This window comes from Meleagris gallopavo, chromosome 6 (genome assembly GCF_905368555.1).
Source record: "Meleagris gallopavo chromosome 6, MGAL_WU_HG_1.1, whole genome shotgun sequence".
NCBI lineage: Eukaryota > Metazoa > Chordata > Aves > Galliformes > Phasianidae > Meleagris > Meleagris gallopavo.
The window spans coordinates 38,541,015-38,567,763 of NC_139409.1; the positions used below are offsets into that span (position 1 = coordinate 38,541,015).

The window sequence follows — 26,749 nt, forward strand, 5'->3', positions numbered from 1 at the left end:
GTGTCTTTATAGAATGGTAGGAAATTATATCCATCCTCAGGCTTTGGAAATGCAGTCCTCAGCTCTGGAAAGGATTGTATTCACAAAGCAGAGTTTTAAAACCAATTGGGAAAAATGTGACATAAATCTCCATCTGCATTCATTTCACGTCTTGTCTTGTGAGAAGTAGGCTCAGAAACACAAAACAGAAAACACAGATGAGACAAGGTAGCATCTGTTTATTCTTGGAGCCTCTTGCTGTGGCTTCTGGTCATCTCCTCTCTTGTCATCTGTCTCTGCTCCTTGTCTCTCATCTGCTTCTTGCAACTTGGACATGACTGCAGTACTTCCATTTTAAAATTGAGATGACAAACCCCTAAGAGCCCAGACAAACTTCTGGGGAAAGGGAAAAGTGCTCTGGTTACAGCAGGGGGAAACAAAAAAACAGAGCTTTCCATCATTATTTTTTTTCTCCTCTTTCCTGTCATATTTATGATAAACTTCAATGGGAAGGAGCTGAATCTTCTTCATAGTACTGAGCCCTGGAGCAGAAAAATCCCATAGGCTTTTCTGTGCTGACTTATTCCCCTAGCTGACAGGATCTCCTAAGCAAAGATTGTCTATGTGCATCTCTGCATGCCAGGCTCCGTGGAGCACAGCTGGATTTCCTCTCTTGAGGTTCCATGGTTTCTCTCTGTTGATCCACCAGGATTCAAAAGGTCTCTGCCTTCCACCTTGAGCTCCTCAATGTGTAATCTGTTGGGATGATTTCTTATCAGCATTGCAATCTCTTGAAAGCTGACAATTTTTTCAGGTCTGCGTGATTTCCTTACTGCATGGCAGTTACTAAAATGTAAGTAATTTTGATTTTGTAAGTGGTGACTTGGTTGGATTGCTAATTCATAAGCATAGCACACTAATCTAAAATAGCTGTAACATGGCCAGAATGCCAGTCAGCTAATAGGACTTGTGATCTTTACTGATAAGATTGGAGTTTTTTAACTTGTGAAGGGAAGGTACTATGAGAGGCAGGATACTTATTTGCATTTACATGCCTACATGTAAGTAAATGTTTTTATATATTTAGAAACATTTGATTGAGTTTATCTAGAGAGAAGTTTTCTTTTATGATCTGGTCATGTGATAACACCGTACACAGTAGACATATGCAGGAGAGAACAGTGTTTAACTTGTTAATAATCTACAGGATTATTTAGATTGTAGTACTCTTTTGTTGCTTTTCTTTTCTAGAGGAATAAAAGCAAAACAAATCAAAATCCCATCAGCTAATTTGCCTTAAAACATTGTCTCTTAAGTTGTCTTTCATACTGGGAATTTTAATGTCATTTTTTTTGGCATTTACTGACTTCTTCATGAAATCTGTACCTTTGTATTGTCATATCCTGAAAAACCAGACTTTGGTACACTGAATTCAAATAGCTTATACTCAACTTCCCAGTTCTGATTGTCTTATACCTGATAATTAATTAGTGGTATTTTTGACTAAAGCTTGAGGGAAAAGAAAGTGACTTTTCTAGGTAACTTTGTAGATCTGAATGCATGTTCATCTGTTCTGTATTTGTTACTTGATAGATATCTGGGGTAGCTGAAATTGGTTTTGAGTACCTTGAGAGCTGATCTTGGATACTTCTTTTTTCTTATTTTATTCTTCTGTTTATAGTTCATTCTGCTTTTTCTTTTATTTTTCATATCTGAAGGCATGGAATGGTTAGGCTATTACTTTTCTAAGAGATTTGCTGAGTACTAGAAAAGCTAGTGGATATTAGCCTTTTTACATTCAAATGTGTCATATACAATATATATGGTTTTGTGAATATTTAACTTGAGTGAAAGGCCTGTAGACTTGACTAAAAGTTCACTGAGTAAAAGAATGCTCTTCCTTTCTGGTTTTCCTGGATATCAAGTGTGCTTCCTCACTTAAAATCTTCATAGAAGAAATTCAGCCAAACTGAATCATCTGGGTAACAAAAATCATATATATTTTTTTTCTTTTTCTGTTCTAAATAAGAGCTTTATCTGTTCAATTTTTTGACACTTCCTTCTTTTTTGTTCTTTCACTTGAAACTTCAATGGCTGTATTGTGTGTATTGTCCCTCAAGTAATCAAATATCTCAATGCTTAACAATAAATGAGAGTTCAGACATTATACTGAGAAAAAACAATATTTTTCCCCATATTACTTAATTGTTGAACTTCAGATTGGGATTATTATTCCATGGTCAGAGAAAACAAGTAGTTTTATTGTCAAGAGAGCAGGAGACTTTTCCCCAGTCAGCAGCAAAACAATTTATGGGAGGAGTGTTTGTTTCCCCAGCACAAAATAAAAATTGTTTGCAGGGTATTGTAGCTAAAGACAGGACAGATAAATCATGCACCTGCAAAACTCCTAGTATACAATAGATAAAACATTGCATGGAAGAAATCACAGCTTTGATAAATGTCCTAATCCCTCAGTGAGGTTTGCAAAAACATGCAGGTCCATCCACATGAGTTAGCGGTAGAGTGGTACATCAGGTAGCTTTGCAGGATTTATAGAATTCTTCCCAGTGGCCAAATGCATTTCACAATTGTGGTGTGTTCAGTAAAGTAAGCATTTTGTGGATTAGAAGAGCTGTAGTATGCATGTGATGTTGGAATCAATGCTGTGTCTGTTCTAACTGAGGAAAGAAATCCGATGACTTCTCATTTGGTAGGATTATAGAAGTGCTTTTGTGCCACGGACATTTTTTTGGTTGTTCTTAAGCATCCTTCTTCCCTGGTAAGCATGTCTGGATGGCTTTGGTCAGTTAATATTGTAGACTTGTTTGAATTGTCAGCCAGGTGTTACTCTTGGGATTGTCTAAAAAACATTGCACATCTTAGATCTAGTGCGAGGAAAATAATTTTGTATCCAAGACAGTGGTTGATTTATTGTTCAGGGAATAACTCCAATATACATATAGTAAACCGATATATCAGAAAAAAACATTAAGATACTGCAGAACAGAGAGAAACATACCTCTGGGTACAATAAAAGGAAAGGGAATTCAAGTGACAATGAAATAATTATTTTTCCCTCTGAAGTATCAAAAAACTAATGAATTTAACAAAAGATGATAGCTGTCTGTAAAAAGTCCCAATTTAGCAGAAGTGCTAAAATCAGTCATTAATTGGTAAAGATCTTAAACTTTTGCTTCAGTGTGCAGTATATTCCATGTTTAAAAAAAAAAAAAAATGTAGGTAAAAATGGTTCATTGACTTACAGCGAAAGGGGTATGAGAGCCCTCTGTGTCTGGGAATGTGATCTTAGAGAGTGTCACATGTTAAAATATTTTTCAATATGCTGCTTAAATATTTGCAACATCCATTTTGTGTCCTATCTTTTACTCAGGGAGTGCCACAAATCCTGAGCACTGCTGTGCAGTTTTCAGGAAGAACTTCTACTTATGGCAGTTACCATATATGACAGAAGAGTTCTCAGATCTTGTAAAAATACTACTGCAGAGGCCTGCTAAGATCAGAGACCTAAGATGGTGGGCTTTGTATGTAATAAAGACTTTCTTTTAAGATTGGTGTTCAGCATCAGGCTTTGTCTGGCATGAACTCTTTGTCCCTTTGAGACATTTGCCTCTGTCACTTGTGTGCTCTCCATCTTCTGGTGGAAGAGCATACTCTTTTCTAGGCACTCCATACATGTGTGCACAATTGAAGGGATATATTATATTGAGTGACTGATTCATGCGCATGAGTTCTTTAGAAATCAGACCTGTGCAGCACATGCGAGTCAACTGTGACTGCATCGTCATAAGCACTTGCTCTTGCCAGAATTTGCTAGGAATATTTAGGCCACACTCTTCTTGGATTAACATAATGCTTCACTGTTTTAAATTGCCACCTTGGAGTTGAAAAAAAGGTTGGAGTAAATTTAAGGGTTGCCATTACATTTTATATTCAGAAAATAATTACTTAACAACCTACCATTAAAGGGTCGTATTCGGTGTCCCTCTAAGGTTGGTATGACTTAAATTTCTCACAATAGATTGATTAAATAATAATCTGAAGAGGGGAAACCTTGTTATTTTCCATATCCTTATTCCTTTCAAAGAAAAGAACAGGGTCTTGGAGTCAAGGCATTCCATATGAATTCTGCCTAACAATGCAGCTTTTGCTCCTAGTTTACTCGTTACAAATAACCTAATTCAGATCAAATAAGCAAAACATAACTTTTAATAAGTTATTAATAAGTGCCTCTTGGCACTGGTGGGGATGCTATGGCAATCGAAACCGGGCTCTTCATGTCCACTTCCTGGAACTGTGATACCTTTGTATATTTTCAGCTCCTCTGCTCACTCTCTGTAACTACAGGATCAGTGTTTCATAATTTGCGCTGGAAAAAGTACTCTCAGGATTCAAGTAATGGTTAAAAGAACAATATGAATTACAATATTGAGTCACTGGAAGTGACAGCAACTCTAACCAGAAAAGTGTGAAAACCATATATATTTTGTTTTCAAGGCAGAACTCTGGGGAAACATAACAATGACTGCCTTTTTTTTTTTTTTTTTTTTTTTTTTTTTTTTTTTTTTTCTTTGTTTTGTTTTACTTTTCCTAGAATGTATTTCTCAGGAGTTATTCAGATAATTTGAGATGTATCCTAAAAATCTTCTCAGCTTTGTATTTCTTTTGGGCACTATCTCTAGAGAATTCAGTTGTGCTTTTGTATTTGGCCAGCCTAGGACTCCTTAGTCTTGTCTAGGGGGAGCCTGCTGTTCATAGGGACCAAGAGAAGGGAGAATACAGATAGACTGGACCCTCTGTGTTTTGGCCTGCTGTGGGCTTGCACTTGTTGCTCTTGAACCCACTGGATGAGCTGTAGCTTTACATGTATGCTGAAATATGACTTCACCATTTCTCTGTGGTTTCAATGGAATGCCATTTCTCTCATTTTGTCCTGTTTTTTTTTTTTTCCCCAATGTGTTGAGTTCCAGTCCCATGTCTGGAAAAACAATGTTTCTCTTAAAATTTGGTCATGTCTCTGAAGCTTTTTCACAAAGGTTATGAGACAATCTTGATAAACTCAAAATTTGCAGTAGCTGATTATTAATGTCTCAGTTCTTACTGGGACAGAAGAAATCTGGTTTTAGACTGTGGAAGATTAGCAAGAAATAGTGAAGTGAAACATTGTTTGGAAAGTTAGCCTCACAAAACTACCCTTTCCTCATATTGAGAAAATACATATTATTTTCTTCAATATCTGCACTGTTTAGTTTTCATAACAATCAAAAAAAAAAAAAGAAAACAACAACAAAAACAAACCGAAAATATTTTCTCTCTTCAGTTTCACAATCACTACAGTCTTGAAGATCTCTCAGATTTTGTGATGAACTATTTTCAGATTTGGTTTGCCATTTTCATATTTTCTCTGAGCAAGAAAACAAATGCATCATTTTGCTTATGCAGTAATGTTTTAGGGCAGATATTTTCATTTTTGACTCTTCCTGGTTATAGGAAAATTTTGATTTCTATGGAAATAGTACTATTTTATAAAGCATTCAAACTTTCAAGAGCTCAGGGTTGTGCTTTGCATCATGGTCTCATCCAAATACAAGCACATAGGATTCTAGCAAACAGCATCTTCAGCACATCTATTTCTCTGCTTAGCCTTACTCAGCTCTTGTAATCACTTTAACATCCAAAATAGCATATTGGAGGGACAAGGGGAAGTACATGGATGCTGTTTCAAACACAGTTCCTTTCACACACACACACAAAAACAACATACAAACAACAACAACCGAAAAAAGCCACCAAGAAAAGGACAAAGCTGAAGAAAGAACCGTTTTGTAATCAAAATCCAAGGGGCTGGAGGCAGCTTAAATTATGTGGGCTAAGAAAATGACGTCATGGCTCAGGGAAGTTGCTTTTAAAAGATGTTGTAGGAGGAGGCTGAATTTTGTTTTATGCCCCTTTTGTTCTACTTGTAAACATATATATCTTTATATATATATATATCTTTATATATATATATCTTTATATACATATAAGACAATGCAAGCAGAGCGGTAAGCTAAGGCAGAATAATTTTGGAATATTTCTCATAAGGATGTTTGATAGATGCAGTCAGTCTTGCATTTGAAGTGACATAGAACTTCAGATTTAGGACATATAGATGTTAGTTTTCTGCAGAATGTTACTACATTGAAAAAGAGATCATGTGTATGAAGACTTCTAAGTTTTCATCAGAACTATTTATGTTTCTTAGTCCTGGTCAGTGGTATACATTACTCACATGCAAATAGGTGGGAGTTGCAGAGAGTTCTAAGGTCTACTGCTGAAAAAGCTGGAAACGTTACACCAATCAAAATTTTTGCCACTACTTAGCGTTTATATGGTGCTTTAAAGATAAAAATTCTCCATAAATACTATGTTCTAGTTTTCCACTCTTAGACTTCACACATCAGCCATTAAAAGAACTAAGAGCTGGAAACAGTTAAGCAAGAAATAGTACTAATTCTAATAATACTTTGCACTTTCCTCATGCTTATGTCTAAAAATAGTCAACTTTTGTAAACGTGAAGGGAAAAAAAAAGTTATCTGGAAGTTTTTTAGAAAAGATTGCCTATACCTATAAGCCAGAGAAACAAAGGCACAGATAAAAAGGTTCCTATTTTAAAATAGGCTTCGATATTTAAATTGTACTGATCTCAATTTTAGATTGAATCAGACTTTAAGAGTTTAAAGGTACCTGCCTGACTTGATCATGGAAAAGAAATCTCTCATTTTGTAATATTTGTTGTTTCTGGTAAGTCAAGGATGACAAAGTTCCGTTTAGTTACACTCTGATAGTTTTCTGCAGAAATTTTCATAGAAAAGCTGATCAGGTGGTTCCAAGTGCTGTACCCTGATGACCTAAAGGATGTAAATAAGACAAAACTGTGGGGAGAGGTGGTAACTTTTTTTTTTTTTTTTTTTTGCAGTAATTGGTGGAGCTGGGGGGGGAGCGCATTCTCCAATGCTGAATCAAACCTTGTTTGCCCCAAAACTGGCCAGTTTGTGGCAAATTGATGTTTGCTAGCTGCTAGATACTCACCAACCTGCTCTTTCACTAAACTCCTCAAAAAGGCAGGGGGAGAAAATAAGGTGGAAGAGCTCCTGCACTGAGATAAAGTCAGGGAGATCACTCACACCAATTACTATTGTATAAAAAGGACTCGGCGAAAATTAATTTAGTCCATTGCCTCCAAGTAGTGGAGGAACAAAAAGAAATTCAAGCAGTACTTCATCTCCACCCCTGTTTCCCAGACCTAGTTTTGCTTGGGGTTGCTCACGCTGTCCCAGCACAGGTTCTCTCCACAGGCCATGTTCCTTCAAGGGAGAAAGGAACATCATCTGGCATGGCTCCTCCTGGCTTGGTGGCACACAGCTCCTCAGACATTCACTGTATGGTGTGAGAGGATGGAAGAGCACAAAAGAGCAGCAGGGTTTGTTTCTGTGCCCATATGTAGCATGAGAGGTTGATCTGTGCCTCCTGCGTGGGGGTAGAGACAGGAATGTATTTGGTGAAACACGTGAGCACAGGTGGAAATTATCAGGTGAATAACAATCACCACAGCTAGCATGCGCCTTCACATCTCATCAGCCAGAGGTATTTCCACTTGTCCACACAACACAGACATATGAGAAATAATAGGAAGGAACAGAGCTATTGTCAAGATACAGTATTCATCCCAGGGTAGACTCCTCAACAGGAGTTAATAAGCAGCCACACTTGAATACCTGATGTTTATAAAGGGGAGAAATGTACGTGTAGTAGAACATTATGACTAAAACTCTGCTTGATCTGTCCAAAACAAAACCTAGCCCTCATCTCTGATGTAGAAGCAAGTCGCCAGGACCCAGAAAGAGAGATTTGTCTTTGAGGAGTGATCTGAAAGATAAGTAGAACGTCAAAGGAAAGAAAATACAGTTTCTGCTCCTTGGGGAAAGAGGGTAAAAGGGGAAGAAAGAAAAGAAAAGAAAAAAAAAAAAAAAACATTAAAACCCTTCACTTTTTTTTTCTCTAGATGCAGCCATCGACCCTTTCCTTTGATATATCATGATTTAAATTCATACAAAAAGATTTATTTCAAATAAGCCCCTTTAACTATAGGGGCAGATTTTTTTGCAAGAAGCCTTTTGTAAGAACAAAGTACCCACTTGTCACACACAGTGACTAATGAGAGTTTAGTGTGGGTTTTAGTGTTCATTCATACGCTTTGTGTTCATCTAGTCCTAAGTTAAATCTTTAGAAATCACACCGCAGGAATTCTTCACTTTAGGGGTGGGGGCGGGAGGCGAATCTGTCCAGATATTGAGAACTGAGCGGAAACTGCTCTTTTTAGGCTTCCTAATCGGCAGTACAGGAAATAAACACATGCAGGAAGTCATTTGGCCTTTTCTTGAACTTCAAGTTTATACAGCAGTTGATATCTGAGGCAGACTTTGTCTACGTAAGCTTTTGAAAATTAAATGAAACGAATTTGGCATGTTCAGCAAATGCCAGTGTGGTATCTCTGTCTTAGTTTCTACAACCAGCTCATCTAAGCATAGTATAAAAACTTGAAAGATTATACGTTTATATGTATAAATGAAATATACAAGCATTATATAAAATATATTATACGTCAAATGTTATTAAATCCTTTTGTTAAGTTTTCTCTCTCCCTTTTTCCTTCCATTTCAGTAATCCTATCTCAGAGAAACTGAGCTGAAGCACTGAAATGAAACTGAAAGTCATGCTGATTTACAAAGCTGCTTTCTCTGTTTCTGCATCAGACTCTGTTCTTCTTTTATCTTGTTATCACTCAGGGCTAAGGATAGACTTGGGCTGTGTAAAACATCGTGTTCAATAGTGCCCCGTATCGATATATGGTTCGTGCTATGTATGTCTCATAGAAAAGCTATCTTTGAAAGGAGGATAAAAATAAATAGAGCCTCATTCTTGAATATAGTTATTGAAATTGATTGCATCAATTTAATAACAGGAACATTTGTAAGGATTTCTGAGAAGTATTATTTGTGTTCATACTTATAAAGCTTTCACTGTAATATTACTGAGATGAAGGCAAGCTTAAAAATAACAGTTTTGGGGTTATAATAATTACAGTTGATGGTGTAACTTTGCATGGGACGTTGAGAACACCTTTGCCAAGAAAAAAAAATGCTAAAAACACCTGAAACACACAGGTGGAATGGGAATATTGAGAAAAAATGCATCTTTAAGTCTTTCAAAAGCAACATAATTATCTGCTAAGCTGCATTCACATTGAATGCATCTTCTATTTTTATTTGATAACTGATTATTTTTTCCTGCACTAATTAACTGTCCTATCAGTACAAGTATTTATCGGGTTTTGTTTGTTTGTTGTTGGCTTTTTGTTGTTTTGGTTTTGGTTTTCACAAAAGGAGGAGCAGAAGCTGAAAAACTCAGCTAAAATAAAGCAAAACGAGAGAAAGCAGAAAGAATGTAGGTGGTGATGTTTGCAGTCTGGGACATTTTCAATGAAGTTACTGAGTTAACTTAACAAAAAAAAAAAAGGAATTAAAATTTGGTGGTTTTTTTTTTTTTCCTTCAAATTAATTCAAAAGTGTTGTGAAGTTTAGATTATTATGTATGTGCAATTAGGAGTAGTTTTGTAAAGGTTTGATCTTTCCTATCTACCAGATAGATTCCTGATGTCTTGAATGACGTCTAAACATTGTCCCCAAGTTGTCATTTACTACGAAATAGCCTTCACTGATGAGTGTTTCACCGATATCTTTGAAGAAGTTGAATTTTTGCTTTTTCTAGTTCCTTACAGAAATAATAGAAGTCTGCTCCAGACTATGTAACAGAATGTTTATGCAGAATAATGATGTGTAGTTGCATTGTTTGTATTCTACCCTAAAAGTTATTTTTACATTGCATTTCTTTCTTTTTTGATAGTCCAGCTCCACAGTGAGAACGTACCAAAACAGTAAATCAAGAGTGACCATGAGCCCTGGCTTTAGCAACCAGTGGAATAGCAGCCAACCTGCTTGGAATACATACACCTTCCCGAGAGCAAGCTTGCACTACCAGTCCCATGCTAGCTACACTTACTGCGCTGGACATCCTACTGTAAGTAATGAACTACTTTTGCAACTACCTGAATGAGCTGTATGACACTCTGGGAGGTAGAGGTACTCAGGGGTTGATGATTCAGCATGCTCTGCTGGCACTCCTGTCCTCTGGTAGTCAGGACAGCTCTTATGTACTAACCATAACTCTGGAAAATATTAGAATGAGTCTAAGGCATAAACAGATAGGAAAGTTCAATGGCTCAATAATAATACATATAGTTTTGCACATTTAGTGAGTCCTCTCTGTGCATAAAAGTATTGTGGTATGCCATGGTTTCAATGTCAGAGATGTGCACTGCAAGAAGGTATTATTAATGGCTTCTTTTTTGTTTCTAGCAAGTCTGTTAGATTAATGAATTATTCTTTGTTTCAAAGATTTTAAATTGTATGGATGAGTCAGTGAAGGAGGGCAACTCTTCCTATCACTAGATTTGTTAGCATTTGCTACTTTATCACTAACACAATCAGCAGTGAATGTGCAAGCTTGTTGCTAGGCAAAAACGATTGGTTCTCTGTAATTTGCATGAACTGGTGGCCAAAAAGAATGAAGAAGGGGTCTCACTGTTGTTGTGTTTTTTAATTTGACAACCGTGAAAGAGCTACAGCTGAAAGCTGGTGGTGGTTTTTGTCATATTTGTGTAGCAAACTGCTGTAGTAGAGCTCTTTGGTTCTTCCTGATTTTGAAAGCCTTGACTTAACTGGGGAAGACCTCACTAGTGTAAGAAATCTTCCCTTTTTACTCTCCCCTCTTCTTGTTCTTTTAATACTTGGATTTGAACTTAGTTTTGGTTATTGTTAGAGCTTCCTAAAGGATACGCTATCTTAACATCCTGTTGTGTTTATGCAATGAAGCTTTGTCATCCTCTAGCAAATTTGTAGGAAAAAGGGGAAACAACAGCTTTTACTCTAGATGGAAAAATGTGTAATGCAATCTTGTTGCAGGGTCCGTGTGATTTGATTTAGCTCTGCTACCTTACGAAACAACACACTTGGCCAGAAGTTTGGGTTAGGAATTTTCTGATGTATTGACATGGTAATTCAAATAAAGGAGAGGAATACATTTGTAAAGTCTTATCTCTTCTCTGAGCTGGTAAGATCTCAGTGAATTAAACATCCCTATGGACTCTGCTGTTTGTTTAATTCCATTACAGTGTCATCGAGAGAGATAAAAACTAATGTGAAGGAAAAGACCGTATATGGCATCAAAAGAGCACAGATATTTTCCTGGTTTAGAATAATGTCCCAGAAAAGTCCCTGTATTTAACATCATGTTAATTTAACATAATGAACTATGTGTATTCAAGTCATTACCTGCTCGCTAACTTTGATCATTTAAAATAAACCCAACTCTCAATGTGAGTCATACTTTGACTCTGCTAAACAAGGCATGTTCAACCCAACAAGCAGCCTAGCTCTGGGCACACACCCCTCATTCAGCAATAATCAAAACATCACCCCCAGACAATTCCTCGTTATTCAGTGCAGCCCAGGCAAGCTGAAAGGTTGGACACCCATGTACTCAACAAAAGAGTTTACAAGAAGAATGCTATACTTCTTGTAATAGGGTTTAAAAATGGAGACATCTTTGTATCCTTACAAATTGTAATGTCAGAACACTGGATTCTCTTCCAGGATAATTCCACAGTTCCTGTTTTCATTGTTTGGACTAGAATTGGTGGTAACCGGAATCACTTGTGCAATATTTGTTTTATTGAGCACCTTAATGTGTAATCATTGGAAGTGGTATTTCAATCTGAAAGTCAATTTATATGATCACTGGTAATTAGAGATTTCAGAATACCCAGAGTTACATAAATCTGTATAATAAAAGCAAGTAGAAGAGTACAAGGCAAATAACTGAAATTTTCAATTAATCCTGCTCATGGGTTCAACAGGTTAAAGACTTAGCACGTTTCTTGGCTCTTGCTCATCCAAGGGGTGCAACTCAGTAGGGAACTGGACTGGCAGTAAGATGCTGTAGCAGGTTAGTTGCCACTGCAGTGCCTCCACTGCAGTCCTTTTTCCATACCTTCCTTGCTTCTCTCTTCTCACATTGTTGAGGCCAGAAGTGGGGCCATAGTAAGGCACACCAGCAAACTCAGCTCCTTCCTCCTCCAGCATCAAGTGGAGGTCAAGTTTCCAAAAGAAAGCATTACTCTAATGTTTGTTTGAATATCTATAGTAATGTATATGCTAAAGTTAGAATTAGTCGGATTCTTGTTTCCAACTAGGATATATTTAATCTGGGCTCAAATCAACACTTCTGTGGCAAACGACAGCAATAAAAGCTGGATATGGAGGAGCTCCTTTATTCGCAAGTCTCCCCAGTGTAACACGCTCCACTGGATATCTACTGTACTTCAGAGGATTTTATTTGCCCTCATCTGACACAAGTTCACGAGAACAAGATGCAGGTTTTACTGCCATATGAAGCTGTTTCTGCAAAACCTCCCACATGGAGTATGTCTGAAGATCCTTGTAGCTTCTTGATGCTTTGGAGGCTAACGGGCTTATGAGCGCTTTGCAAGTTCAAGGCAGACAAATGTCGAGGAGTTGGGTGTGGCTTTGAAGTACTTAAAGATAGTCCCGGGAGAGAAAGCCAAGAGAAAAGCTTTGCTTTTCACTACTGTTTGGAAACAAGCTGTAGGAGACAAGAAGAGATTCATGTTAATTGGGACAAACGTAACTCAGAAAAAATCCTTGAATTCATTTTTTTCCTAGATGAAAGAAAAAATATGATACAAAGGGCAGTGTTAAGACATCTTTTTAGGATCAGCCTGAGTCATAAGGTATTTCTGAGCCAAAAGCTTCGTTAGTTTTTTGCAATTAGACATTACAGCTTGCATCTCTCTTCCATAGCACAGCAATTGTTGATTAAAAGCAGTCTTTCTACCCCAGAAAAGACAAGAATATGAAGTTTGTTTAAACATGTATGTTTTCAGCTCTTGGAATTATCTAAGAAAAAAAAAAAAAGGTCTGCAAATCATCACAGTCAATAGTGCACTGCAATTTTTGAGCAAACAAGAAGATGCTAACTTCTAGCTATACTAAGAGGCAGGATATCCTGTAGGATCTGTATACTAATACGAATAATAATATGATAGATAGCCCTTACAAATTATATAACTACTTTTTTCTATACTGGGAACTAGAAATTCGTCTGGCATTCACATGCATAGGCTTGCAGCCAGAAAAATACAGCATGTAGTGCTTAGAATAGGAGGAGACACATAGCTATCTAACATGCTTTTGTACTGAACTTTCATCAGACGAGGAAGATAAAAAGGATATTAAAAAAAAAAAAAGTCAAAATATTTCTTATTATCTCAGCTGGGGAAGATAGCTACAGTCCTTTGACCATGTTTACATCCATGTTTTTTCTAGCCTCAAAGACTCAATTAATTTCCCTTTCTCCACATTTTACGAGGACAATAGAATTTCAGTTCAGCAAATTAACTCTAAAAAAATGACTGCTTAGATAAACTGCTGTTATTTTAAAGAAATACATGTGTAAAGTCAGCAAACAAAACAGATACATCAGCAAGACCTGGTCTGCTTTATACTATTTCAGTTGAAACTGGAAGGGAGTCTCTTTTGTCTTGAATATTCATGCAGCAGGGACAGCTATCTGCCACGCTAATGGAGAAGTCAGAGTTATGAAGGAATTTGTCAGCACAATATTCACTGATGAAGCACCTAGTACCATTGCAGACTGAGTTACCCTGCAGGGTTTGAAACATTTTTTGTAGACCCATGAGACAATGAATTAGTACTAATGCATGTATTAATTTCTTCATTTGCGCACATCTCTTTTGCATGTGTGGAGCTTTTGCATTCTTTATATAGATATGCAACTCAGCATGTAAGACTTTCCACTAGAATCTATTCTGCACTCTAACGGGATTTGGTCATGCTCCACTAGATCAGTGACAGCCTTCAAAGCATGATTGGTTAAATCTGTAAAGTTATTATTTGGAGCTCTACAGATAATGTTTACAAGCTGTTACATCTGAGATGTCATATGTGGATCAGACAATCAGTTTGCTTAGCAGTACTGCTGTCCCTGTTCCAATACTCTATCCCCAGACATCTTTCTGCTAACTTCTTTAAATGCGTGATTGCTTCTGAAATTATACTGTTACTGGGAATGTGTAAAGCAGAATTATTTAAAAAAAAAAAAAAAAAAAAAAAAAAGTGGTTCAGAGCTCTCTTAAATGCTGCTGGCCTTCCTTCACTCACTTTTCTGGGCCTAGTTAGGATAGCAAGTTCTCAGCCTTATGAATCTGAAGACCCACTAGAAGGAGCTATGGTTACCTTTACACATTCATATTCACAACCTTTGACAATAGAATGCTTGGCTAAAATTCCTGCAGAATTATACAGGAAGATTCTAAATGTAGGGCTGGTTTTGGTTGTTGATCTCTAGTCTTCTAACATGATCCTGTTATATGAAGTTTAAGCCTAGTAAGGGATCACTTTCTTGTAAAGAGGTATAATATTATTTTCAAAACCAGTTTTATAGCACAGAAACGAGACTGTCAGAAGTAATAAACTGATATGTACCAAATACTTTTGGTGGACCATAAATTATGTGACCATATTGAAGATCAGAGTGTTCAATACATATAGTGTAAGCGTTCTATTGAAAATAGGCCTTTATTGCTCTAAAAATATAAGTCGAACAGATCAATGCTTCATTTTATTTATTTATTTATTTTTTAATATCAAGATCTTTCCAGTGAATAATTTTGTTGTGCCTCTTTTTGGAGAGTGAGATGGTACATAGAGTTAAATGCTTATGAAGTATAATACTGACAGCTACCCTTCACTAATTTCCAAGATATCTGTTTAAACAGAAGCAGTCACATTCTGATCTGGCTTGAATCTCCTGCCTGATTCATTTTGTAATGTCACGAACAGTGGATTGTGAATTTCTGGCATAGAGCAAGTCTGATTAGAGATGAAGAAAGTTCCTTTTACACATGCACATCCTTATAATCAGCTATGATGAGAAAGGAAATAAATAGCACAGTCGATATAAGTTGGAAACGTCTCTCTAAGAACCTCTCAATTTAAATTCTGAATTCTTGGTTTTCTCTGTCTTTAGCCTTAATCCTTTCTTAACGTCCAGGGTCTTTCATGTGAAATCAATCTCTACCATTCTTTAGCCAGTATTTTTTTTTTTTTTTTTTTTGAAGCTACAATCTATTGTCAGTATAATAGCCAAAATTATATCAAAATAAAAGCGGAGAAGAATGAAGGAACTGGTCCAGAGGAATGTGCGCTATTGAAGGACCACTGAGCAAAACATATGTAACATGACTCATTTTGGACACACTATTGCAATGCACTGAGTGTAAGGGATGTATTTTGATACCCTAAGGATGGTGATCACCTTATGGAGTGCTGTCGCACTCCAGCTCTAGAAGGACATCAGTTAATCTAGGGGAAGATGGAATGTGGGCTGAAGAAGGGGAGAAAGAGCTTCCAACCAGAAGAGATAAGTGGTTTATCACCAGAAGCTGCTTAATGGAATTACTCATATGTTCTAGTATGTTACTTGTGAAGAAGTAAGGGAGAAAATGAAAGAAGCAGTCATTCAAGTGAGAATGAGAAGGGGAACATCTCTTGTAGAGAGTCAACTGTGATAGAAATGAAAAGCTGTACCGGGTAGGAGGAAAAGATGTGAGGAATATTTTAATTGACAAGATGTTCTAGCTATCAGGTGCAATGAGTAGCTTGGTGAGCAAGTGCAAATCCATATGCTAACTGCTGACATAAAATATTTATTCTGTTTATCTATTACCTCCATCTACAGGAACAGAGCCTCAAAAACATTAACTTATTAGGCTACAAACATAAAACACATTTTCAGTGTGGCTCAGCTTCTTTCGGGAAGAGGGGGTGGAAATTTCAGACCCCCAAACAAATATGTCTCTTAATTAACTTTTTGCACCATCTGTGCTTACTTATAGCTGTGGCAAGTGGTACCAGTGACTTGTGAGATTGCTTTCAATGCTGCCTCTTTAGGCCAGTTTTTCAAAGCAGCAATCACATGCAGTTAATTCCGATCAGATCAGCTTATCAGCTCAATTCATTGTAGTGCTTTCATAATCATTCATGTGTGACAGCCCATTAAAACTTGGCCAGGCCTTTTAAAAAAAAATAACAAAATCTACAAATGTGTTTCACATCCTGTCTTTGAGGTATACAATGTATTTGTTTTGTGTATTAACCTTCAAAATTCAACTTCTATGAAGGGTTGTAGTGAAAAGTCTCAGGAGTTCGAGGATTTTAGCCAAGGTAATTTACTGTATTTTACCATAAAGAGTAGCTTTATTTAAATATATATATGATGCTATGATAATTGTGTTAAATGCTGCTTATGTCTCTACTTGGCTCCTACAAAAGTACAGTCCTGTGGGTGAGGCCTGCCAAGCTTGGAGGACAAATGTGGGGCCTAGAAAGACCACTGGCCATGGGCTGACCAAGTGAGGCCCATCTCCCTGGAGGGTTCTCTTTGATGGCAATTTTGGTTTGAATTTTGTTAACCAGGTCAGAAGTGGTAGGGCCTCTCAGAACAGGAAGCGCTGATAATGTAAAGTGGTTCAAAAGACTTGCAAGAAGTTCTTTTCAGAAAGTCTGGGGAAATTTAAGTTTGGAGCTGCTCAGTTTTGGAATTTTGGTTTCCTGTGCAAGAACATTATTTTGAAATTGCTCTTTTCCTGTATCCACTACTCATTTACAAATCACGTGCTATCATTACATATCTTGTTATTCTTTCTCAATAGATTAATTAAAGAATGTCAAGGATTCATAAATATTGGCATTTTTAGTAGATATAACTTGTATATTAAGAGAGAAAAGTAATTTTTACTCAGACAGCTGTAGATAATTTTTTTTTCCAAACTAGAAATGCTGAAAAATTGGGGAAAAAAAAAAAAAAAAAAAAAAAGATCCTTTCTATGTAACATATGTACTTATTTTCAATAAGAAAGATTTATTTGTGGAAAATCTGAATTCTTCAATAAAACCAAAAATACATAAAAATATGTATTCATAACATTACTGAAGCATGCAATGCTGAAGTTTCACACCTTCTCTCAGTGCTAGTAAGGTCAGCTGCTATGAAGATGGGAATTTTTTGTTTACAAACACACTCTACAGGAATTTTCTTGCTGATTTCAGGTTTTTATTCTTCTATACTGAACAAACAGATATATGCAGAAAACAATATATATTTTTTGAATAGGCTTGAAAAATACAAACCAGATGCTGCCTTTTTTCTTTCTTTAAAAAGACGGAAGAAAATTCCCTAAATTTAGTCTGTGAGATAGACTTGTAGGAGGCAGTAAATACAGATCTCAGTAAATGTCTATAATTTACAGCTACATGTCTATATATATCTACCTATACAAATGTCTACATGTATTTGTGTCTGCATTCATACATATGTGTGTCTGTCTCTGTAAATGTATAAATGTGCTGCAAATGTTTGGTTTGGTTTTCTGTTTTAATTTAGCAAATAGGAGGTCCACGGTTCTAATTGTAGCTTCTCCATTACATTTTCAGTGAGCCAGACAGGTTGTCTTTAGGATTTGTTAGTAAAGGTGATGAGCTCCTCCAGGCTCCAGAGAAAATCCTGGTATTAGAGCTCAAGAATAGATGCTACAATTGTCAATCTGTCATGTGTTTTGGAGACACCTGATACTGTTTGAAAGATTGATTATTTCAAAAGGCCAGCAACTGTGTTGCTTTTATTTTAAATAATTAACGTGCTCAGGAGACTTCCCTGTTGTATTGCTGACCCGAAGGGTGAAGATTTTTGGACTAGTCTGAACAAATACCACTTCAAATAATTTTGCTGATGGAGTCTTTCTTCATTTTAATTGGGGAGTATTGATTTAATAGATAACCATTCTGTTAAGTGTAGACATAAGGGATGGAAATTTTTCTTTTGCACTTACATCTGCTTCATTCAGCATATAAGAGGTTTTGCTTACATCAAATGGTAAGCAAATGGAATGATGTTCAACAGTGATTTCTATTTACAAAGGGAGCTGGAAAAAATATAAGTGTACCTGAGAAATTCATTTGTCAAAGCAGAAATGTTCTTTTCATGAAATTTTATGGGATTTTTTGCCTTGAATCAATTTAAAATGTCATTGTCTTCCTGGAAGCCCAAATGCTGCTGGATGCTGTGGAGAATATGTGATACCTAAAAAATACCAAAATCCTAAAATTCTTCTGTCAGCCAGAATTAAGCTTCATTATGAATTTTAATTTTTGTGATATATGTTGAAATGTTTGCTGTTGCTTTTATTAGCCATGTTTTGTTAAAGGAGGAAAAAAAAAAAGGCAAAACAAAAGACACACCTTGAGAGATGAGGTGATCTGTGATTCTGTCTTGGGCCTCATTTTCAGTCACTTGCGTACTTTTGACCAGTTTCAAGATGAAGGTTACTGTGAGAGGGCTTACAATTTACTGGGGAAACTGGAAGTATTGTATGGAAGGTATTCTCAAAGGAGACACAGGGGAAAGAGATTTTTTGAGAAGGAGAAGCACTGAAATCCACAAGAAATGGGGATTCATTTTTTTTGCTGCTTGTCATGGTGCCGTGTTGACTTTATACAGAGAAGGACTCTGTTGACATCAGAGTTGTACAAACATACCGTAAAAGGTGAACCCTCTCCCAAAGAATGTAATGAGATAGGTTAAAAGATAGGAAAGAAAGCAGAAGCACTGGAAAAGAATGACTGTGGTCTTCTTTAGTTCCAGATTGGTGCCTTGTCAAACGAGGCTGCTTTTCTGTGTGTGCCCAAGTATATAACTAGACAGTGTTTTATTTTGTTCTAAGACCTGTGAAATTCCTGAAGACTGTCAGTTCCAGCTGAAAGCTATGTGTATTTAGTTACTTCCAGTAACTGAAGTCAGTTTCAGTATCTCTCTTCTGTTCTATGTCAGGTTCTCATCAAAAATATTCAACACTGTTGTTTGTGCTTTTGGGGAAAAGAATCATGTTCCCTGTAGAGCAGTCCCACAAGGCATCACCCCTTTACTTCTTTGGTTTTATTTTATTTGGATGGGGTCTCAGTATTTTAGTATAGTTTTCGGTGATGTTCCTCTCTGTAATTTCAAGATGAACTATCTTTAGCATTCATGAGCAGAATATTTTCAGTTTAATTCTTTCATTCTATGCAAATGCCTACCTGAGTACGCGGCTGGCTTCCATGCAAGAATAAAAAGTAGAAAGAGCCTGGAAGTATCACAAAGACCTTTTTGGATACTTACTATAATATTGCCACCTTACACACTTTGTTCTCATCTCTTTGAGCACTAGGCCTTTGGCTAGAGATCTCCTGGAACCAGAACAGAGGCTAATGCCCTGACAAAGCTCTGTCCTTCTGTCCTGGTTTCTTTTCTTTGCTTTCTAGCATGACTCTGATGAGCCAGAGCTGCTGCTGATGTCTCTGCCAGGCCCTTGTAATCATTAAGAGTAAAACGTGACCTTTCTGTGCAGCGTGGTTGAAAACAGTGTGAAGGTTGTCAGGAGTTGTAGGTTGTGATCTGTTCTAGCATATTCACTTTTACTCTATTCTACATCCTGTTATTGCATCTTTGTGTGGACTTGGAAAAGCCCTATATCTTTATTTTTTCCACATCTTAATTTTTTTTTTTCTTTGTTCACTTGTACCACATAAATTAAAGACAAACACTGACTTTTTTGTTGTACTGTTGGTGATTGATTTTAAAGGTAGCCTTTTTTAAACCTCTAGCTAGAACCACAATTTTTGCTTCATCAGGGTAGTCCTTCTTTGATTGAATGATTCCCTTTCTTCAGGAACTACACAAGTAGAAATCGTTGGGTTATGTACGGTTAGATGAAAGGCTGGATTGAGTTATTTTCATACCAAACTATAAAGTGGTTTTCTTTTTAAATCTTTCATTCTATTTGGCTGCTACTTAATGTCTTTTGTCTGCTTAAGGAGGACAGGTGCAATTATTCACTTCTGAGTCCCAAGAAAGAAATTGTAATTCAGAATAGTCACCAAGAAAGGAATGTAATTCACTGTCCCACATTTGTGGGTCAAACACATATTGTGAATGGTGAAAGCTCTAGCATTTAGCATCATTATGGAGAACATATAATGAGCAATGCTTGATACCCAAACTGACTGTTTATCTTCATACTTTATTTGGGAGTTAAGAAGTAAAAGAATTAATTATGAATTGAAGTTTGATGGAATTATCTTTTCGATCTCTTACGGATAAAATCTCTTGCCACTGCTGCACAAAAAAAAAGGATTGTTGAATGTTCTCTGATTTCTGAAATCTTACATTGGGATGTAGATTTTAAAACAGTGGAAGTAGTTCCATCATTATTTTGATTTTTTTAATTTTTTTTTTGGTGAAAATGGGGGCCAGGATTTCAAGAATGTAGCACAGAATTTTGTTCTGAAGAGAGGAATTTCTCAACCCTTCCTTAACTGAGTTAAACTGCTCTGACTACTTAGAGACTTCAGCTCAGAGTGAATATATTTAATAGACTAATGATGGAAGAAATTTGTTTACAGAACAAACTCTTTAAAGTAACACCGTTTCCATCTTACAACTGCAGAGCTACTTGAGAATTGCACAGAATGAACAGATTTAATTTAAAGGTATTTAGTCTTGAGGGTATCACCAGTGGAGAAAACAAGTCAGGTTATGGGTTGGGTTCATAGTGACTAAGTCTTTTCATTGCAGTCCCTATTTTTATTTACTGATACATTTATCACTTGTACCTTTCTGAGAGAAGCTTATCAGGTTTGCTTATATCCAAAAGGCAAGTTTCCGCAGAACTTTGAATGGAATAATTTTCTCTGCTTCACAATCAAAGAAGTCAGATACACATTTCCCTTCATTGTTGAGATAAAATAATTTTATCATCAAATCTTTTCCTCCCCTTAAGTACAAAACAAAGATATATAGAATAGATAACTTGCTCTTAAGGCAGTTAAACATTGACGCAGTGTAATTTTTTTCTCCCTATGCATGATCAGCTAGTTCATGGGCTGAGAGATGAACTTGATGCTTTCCAGCAGAGGGTGTCTGAAACAGATGTTTGGGCATTCTGGTTTTTCTGAAATGTGAAATGGAGTAATTTTATGATTCTCCTTTTTGTACTTACTCATTGCAACAGAGAAGTTAAAATTGAGGTTAAAAAAAGGCAATAGAAAGCAGACAAAGCATTTATTTTGTTGTTCTTGCGGCCAACTATGGCACAGTAGGCAAAACGAATATAGAAAGTATATCTGCTTATGGTAAGATGTGTAATTCCCATCAGAGAGAATACAGACTGCTGTGCAGATCTAAAAAATGCTCAGAATCTGGGAATAAACAGCTGTGTTCCTCTGCGAAGACTAAGTGTACCACATGACGATCATTTTGTTTCCCTTGTAATGCTACTGAAGTAGAAAAAAAATCACATAACATTAATAAAAGAAAGTCAAGCATGTAAGTGCATTTGTGAAGGCGAACTTTTGCTTTGTGAGTAACTGCTTTTTAAAAGGCAACCAGCATTGAAATCTTGTTAACAGGATGAAAAGAAATGAATTATTTGAAGGACTACACCTAATTTTGGCATTTTACTCTAAGACGTTCTGTGTGAACAAACTCGTTTTGTTTGCTAATCTCGTTAATACCAGTAGTGGGAATTGTGCTGGTGGGTGTCTGACTGGGTGGAGTATCCTGTGTGATTATATATATATATATATATATATATATATATTTATACACATACACACATATATGTATAGAGAGAGAGAGAGAGAGAGAGAGATTTTTTTAAGGGAGAAATAAGAAGAAAGATTTTTCTTTTGTCACTGCTGTGAGGAAATCCACACACAAGGAAAAGGGCCAGGTTTTTTTTTTTTTTTTTTTTTGAGTAACATTTTTGTCAGTAAACAATGTGTCAAATATAAAGAACAAGGGGAAAACAAACAAACAAAACAAACTAGTAATTGTAATGTGTTAGCAAAAATGAACTTCAATTGTTACCTGTAAAATTCTTAAGGATTTTTGTTTCCACTCTAAGTTATTCCTAACAACAAAATAAGAAGAAACAACATAGATGCCATTCCAGATAAAGGAATTTTTTTCATTGACTGTATATATTATAAGAGTTGCAAGTCTGGAAGAATAAAAACATCTAATTTCTGGCACACAAAATGAAAATACTTTGTTCTAATTTTAATTAAAGTGAATTAAATATAATTCAAAAGCAGAATGCTAGTGATCTCAAAGCGATGAATTGTCGGTCCAAAGGGGATACTGTGGAGAAATTTAAGTCATCCTGTGCAGATTGTGTAGCTGGAAGCAGAAGCCTTTGCACAGTGCTTGAGTTTTGTGAAGAAGGGAAGGCTTCTTCAGCAAAGTGCTTTTTACAGTGTTGTCTGACAGTTCTTGTAGTATCAGCAGATCTGCAGCTGTACGTGAGACTCCATGCTGATATTTTAGACATCATATTGCAGCTTTCAGTCTGAAGAATAGATGGTGTGTACCACCATGCAGTAAGTCTCCCATAGCTACTTCAGTTCTGCTTTTCCTTCTTAAAGACAAATGAAGAATCCACTTACTGTGTAGGAAATGGCACTGGTTGAGTTCTCAGATGATCAGAGATGATGAAGTCCCACTTAAACATCTAAGACATTCTTGTTTGTAGTCACTGATGGTCTAATTAGCAGAAGTAACTGAAGGCTTTGTATGGCTCAGACATGAACTTCCGTCATACATTTGTCTGTATTATCTAGTGCATTGGTACACTGAAATGAGACTGGTTCCTGAGGTTCTAAAAAGCAGCGCATTTGCCCTCTTATTGACTCGCACATGTTGCTTCTATCACAAGTATGTGCTGTTTTGTTCTGTTCTATTTTGGCTTTTCTCAAGATCATGGTAGAAGGGAAAATATTTTCTTACATTTGGTAAGACTTCTTTGTTGGTTTTCCACAGTTTTGTTTCCTGTGTTTTGTTCTTTCACAAGTGAAGGGAATCTCCCACCTACTTGTGGGGATTTTAAGAAAATAATCTTTTAATGTGAAGTGTTTATGTTCTCATTAAGAGGTGAACACAACATTGATTTCCTCTACTTTCTCCCAAAATCTAATTGCAAACTGTGGTGGCTGGAGATAAGTCTGCTCACCGGCTTTAATGGCATTTTAGTAGTTTAATTAGGCTTTGTGTTTTAGGTGTTTCATGAGAAGAAAAGTGCTTCTCAACACTTTGGTTAAAAAGGCAGGGTGAAACAACAGCAGTAAGGGCACTTTCCCATATACTTGAGCATGATTAAATGTAGCAGGGGGTTCTTCCTTCACTGAGTAAATTACCTTTGTCCCACGTGTATATTGATATAAACTTTAAACATTTGATTTTGCAATATATCTCAGACTTGTTTCTTACCCTGCTCAGGGTCAAAGAGAGAAATTCATGAATCCTGGCAGGAAATCTCTTTCCAAGTGTAAGGAAAAGGTATCCAGTTTCTCAGAGAAACAGAAGATCGTAATTGTCAGATTCTTTGTTTGCATTTAAACAACACACATGGCGAATCAAGGAGACTTCAGCTGTATCTTTGTAATTCAGAAGTCACACCATTTCTCTCATATGTATTGAGTCCCTCAAAAAATCTACCTCCCTCTGTGGATTGTTTCAACCCTGAGCAGTGATTCAGAAGAATGTTGGAGTTTCTGTTACTGTGCTAGAAAGCAAGAGATCTGAGCCTTCAAGAAACTCTAGCTGACATTACCAGATGCTACAGAAGTGACTGTCGCATCAGAGTTCCACAGGGTTTTAATAGGAAGAGTGTGCATTTCATTTACAATGTAAGCAATGGATAGCAGTTCACAAACTTCATCTCCTACTCTCCAATCAGTATCTTAAGATATTTTTCTTCTTTAGAGTATTATGACAGATTTAAGACCAAAACTGAAACATAAGGCATAAATAAATGAATACATGATCTTTTTATTCCAAATGTAATTCGTTAAAATCTGTTCAAAATCTGTTTAATAAGCTAACCTATATTTTAAAATTCTTTAAATCTTATTGCTCGTATCTGGAATTACTTTAAACCATTTGGGACCGTTAGGTTTTGGTTACTTATTATATAGAGTACCAATATATTTATTTTCTTTACATTTTAATTTACTAATATTTAACTAAATGCAGTTTCCTTGAATTTTAATATTAAGAGAGAAAAAGCATTGATGTGCTTTTCAATCAAGCTGATGATGTTTTCTTGGATGCTGTTTTTATAACAGTGTGGCTAACAGTTAAAAAGAAAATCAGTTCAAACCAGGATGTGTAAATATTTAGGTGCTAAAATGGGACCAACTCTAACAAAACACTTCTGGCAGTATTCTTGTGGTCTGTGTCTTAGTTACTGTGCTTCCTGGGGATTTATTCCTTCTGAATTTGGTGTACATGACCCAGGATGGAATTTAACCTCTGGGGATTGTGCCAGCTGATGATATTCACCCTGTGGAAGCCTATCAGTAACAACAGGTAACTCTTAGCCTACCTTAGTTCCAGAAATATCTGAAATTATGCTTTCTCACCAACAAGATTTAAATCTCAATTTCTGATTGATAAATATTCAGTGAATACCCTTGCTCATTAACTACACACTAGTTTTAAACGCTTGTTACGTATTAGACTTTATGCAAGCAATTCCTAGCTCTTGGTCTGGGTGCATTTTTAATAATGATGGTGGGCAGAATAACTTCAGTCATATCACCAATATTCATTTTAACCAATCTGTTGTGTAGGTGAACAGATTAGGTTAATGCAGAAAACAGGATTTTGGAAGCAGTTTTCCTATTATAAAAATATAAGACCATTCACTTGTACATCAATTCATACTTGAAAAAAGCAAATTGCTGATCTGAACTGAAATGTGCATCAGACAGAATAAATATTGGACTCAATTAGAGTTATTTTGTGGGAGAAGGAGATTTGATATTCAATAGAGTCTTAAATACTGGTAGTGTTTGGATATTGCTTATTCAGGCAGTAGAATTGTTAGACTGAATCAGGGAAAGTTTATTAGTCTGGCCTTGGGCATCAAACTATTAGATTTCATGTAATTTCAGAAGGTTTATGGGAAATATCTTACACCTTTATGAATAAATGTGAAATTTGGGGCATCAGGAAACTATATGAGCACTGTATTTTTTTTTATATCTTTTTCCAAGGAGTGCTTGGTTCTGTGAGACCATATTGTTTTTATTACAATAAGCATTATTTGTTCCTTTATGCTGTTGGTGCTCATTTTCTTTGTTAAAGAGAATGTTAAGATGAGTGCTGGTAGAAGATGCTGCATATCTTATATGCAGTGAAGGGGGTAGGTGGTGGAGAGCTGTCTCAGACAGATGAAAAATACCTAGCATGTCAAGGAAAATATATTCCCCAGTGTCATTTCATGCTCCACAGGGGTCTGTTTTCTTGAGTCCAGTGCAAATGCACACTCTCAAGAAAGCCATTTTCTGCTTAATGTGGAAAAGAAGAATAAAGTATTTTTTTTTTTTATTCCACTCTTACACAATCTTGTAAAGAAAGAGAGGTGGATGAAGAATTACAGTCTTCAGAGATGCCATCAAAACTTCCTAAACACAAACCTTATAAAACCAAGTCTGTAGTCATGTCAAATTTCACAAATTAAGCAAGACTGGATTCTAGTTCTGACACCTCTAAGGATGATACAATAGGAGCTTGCACACACAGTTCCTAAGAAACTTTTTCCTCTGAGTGAACAGTGATGAGATGAATGCAAAGTACTTAGGCTCTCCTTTCAGTTCCCTACAAATGGTCCTCCAGCCCCTCACCCTACCCCCAAGAATTAAAGCTTGCTCTGACATTTTTTTCATACATCACGTTCCCTGCACAGAATAGGCCCAGAGCAGTGCTGAGTCCCCACACCCAGCTGCAAGAACAGAAAATATCAAGCAAGCTAAGACAGGAGAACTGATTTCTTCAATATCCCAGTGGCAGCCGTGTAGAGTTCAGTTCCTAAATGAGTCTAAATGAAAGTGCCTTGTGCCATATGAAGTGGCACAAGTAGTTATATTTCCTTGCCCCTGCAGCTCCTGCTCTGGAAGGCCAGAGGTGTCCCATAGGTTTTGCGTGGCTCCTACTGGGCCTCTGAGGCTGCTGGGGTACTCTGGGTCATCTCAAATGGCATGAGGAAGCCATAATTAGGCAACTCAATCAAGCTCTTAGTTCCTATGACTGCTTTGCCAAATATCTAATTTTAGCTGTCAATGATACCATGAGTGGACATTTCAGATGCTGCAGAAAATTAGAATTGTCGCCATATGACCCACTGGTTCTGCCAACCCAAATCAAGTGTTCAGCGAGCTGTGAAAAATTCAAAGACCAGCACCTGTAAATGGGCATGTACATCCAAAAATGAACTTGCTTTTGGCTAGTTGCTTTACTTCCATTCCATTTTGTGCATCAGAGGGAAGAGTGCTATGCAGTAGTAACAGCAAATGAATGAAAAGAGAAAAAATAATGAGCCTTCCTGTGATTAATTAGTGTAGACATTAACACCGTTAAATTTTTTTATGAATCCCTAAAAGTCTGATAAAATGAAGT

The 26,749-nt window shown here is 36.5% G+C and overlaps 1 protein-coding gene across 12 annotated transcripts in view; it reads left to right on the forward strand.

The window, feature by feature from the left end:
• RBMS3 (RNA binding motif single stranded interacting protein 3) overlaps positions 1-26,749 on the forward strand; it is a 700,434-nt gene that overhangs the window by 197,805 nt on the left and 475,880 nt on the right. For all 12 annotated transcript variants that reach the window (XR_014883963.1, XM_085226398.1, XM_085226391.1 and 9 more), the window contains one exon: positions 9,944-10,117. Coding sequence is in view for 11 of the 12 variants with exons in the window: in XM_085226398.1 (XP_085082524.1) it covers positions 9,944-10,117 (174 nt within the window). In the remaining variant the exon portion in view is untranslated. The remainder of the gene's footprint in view (positions 1-9,943; positions 10,118-26,749) is intronic.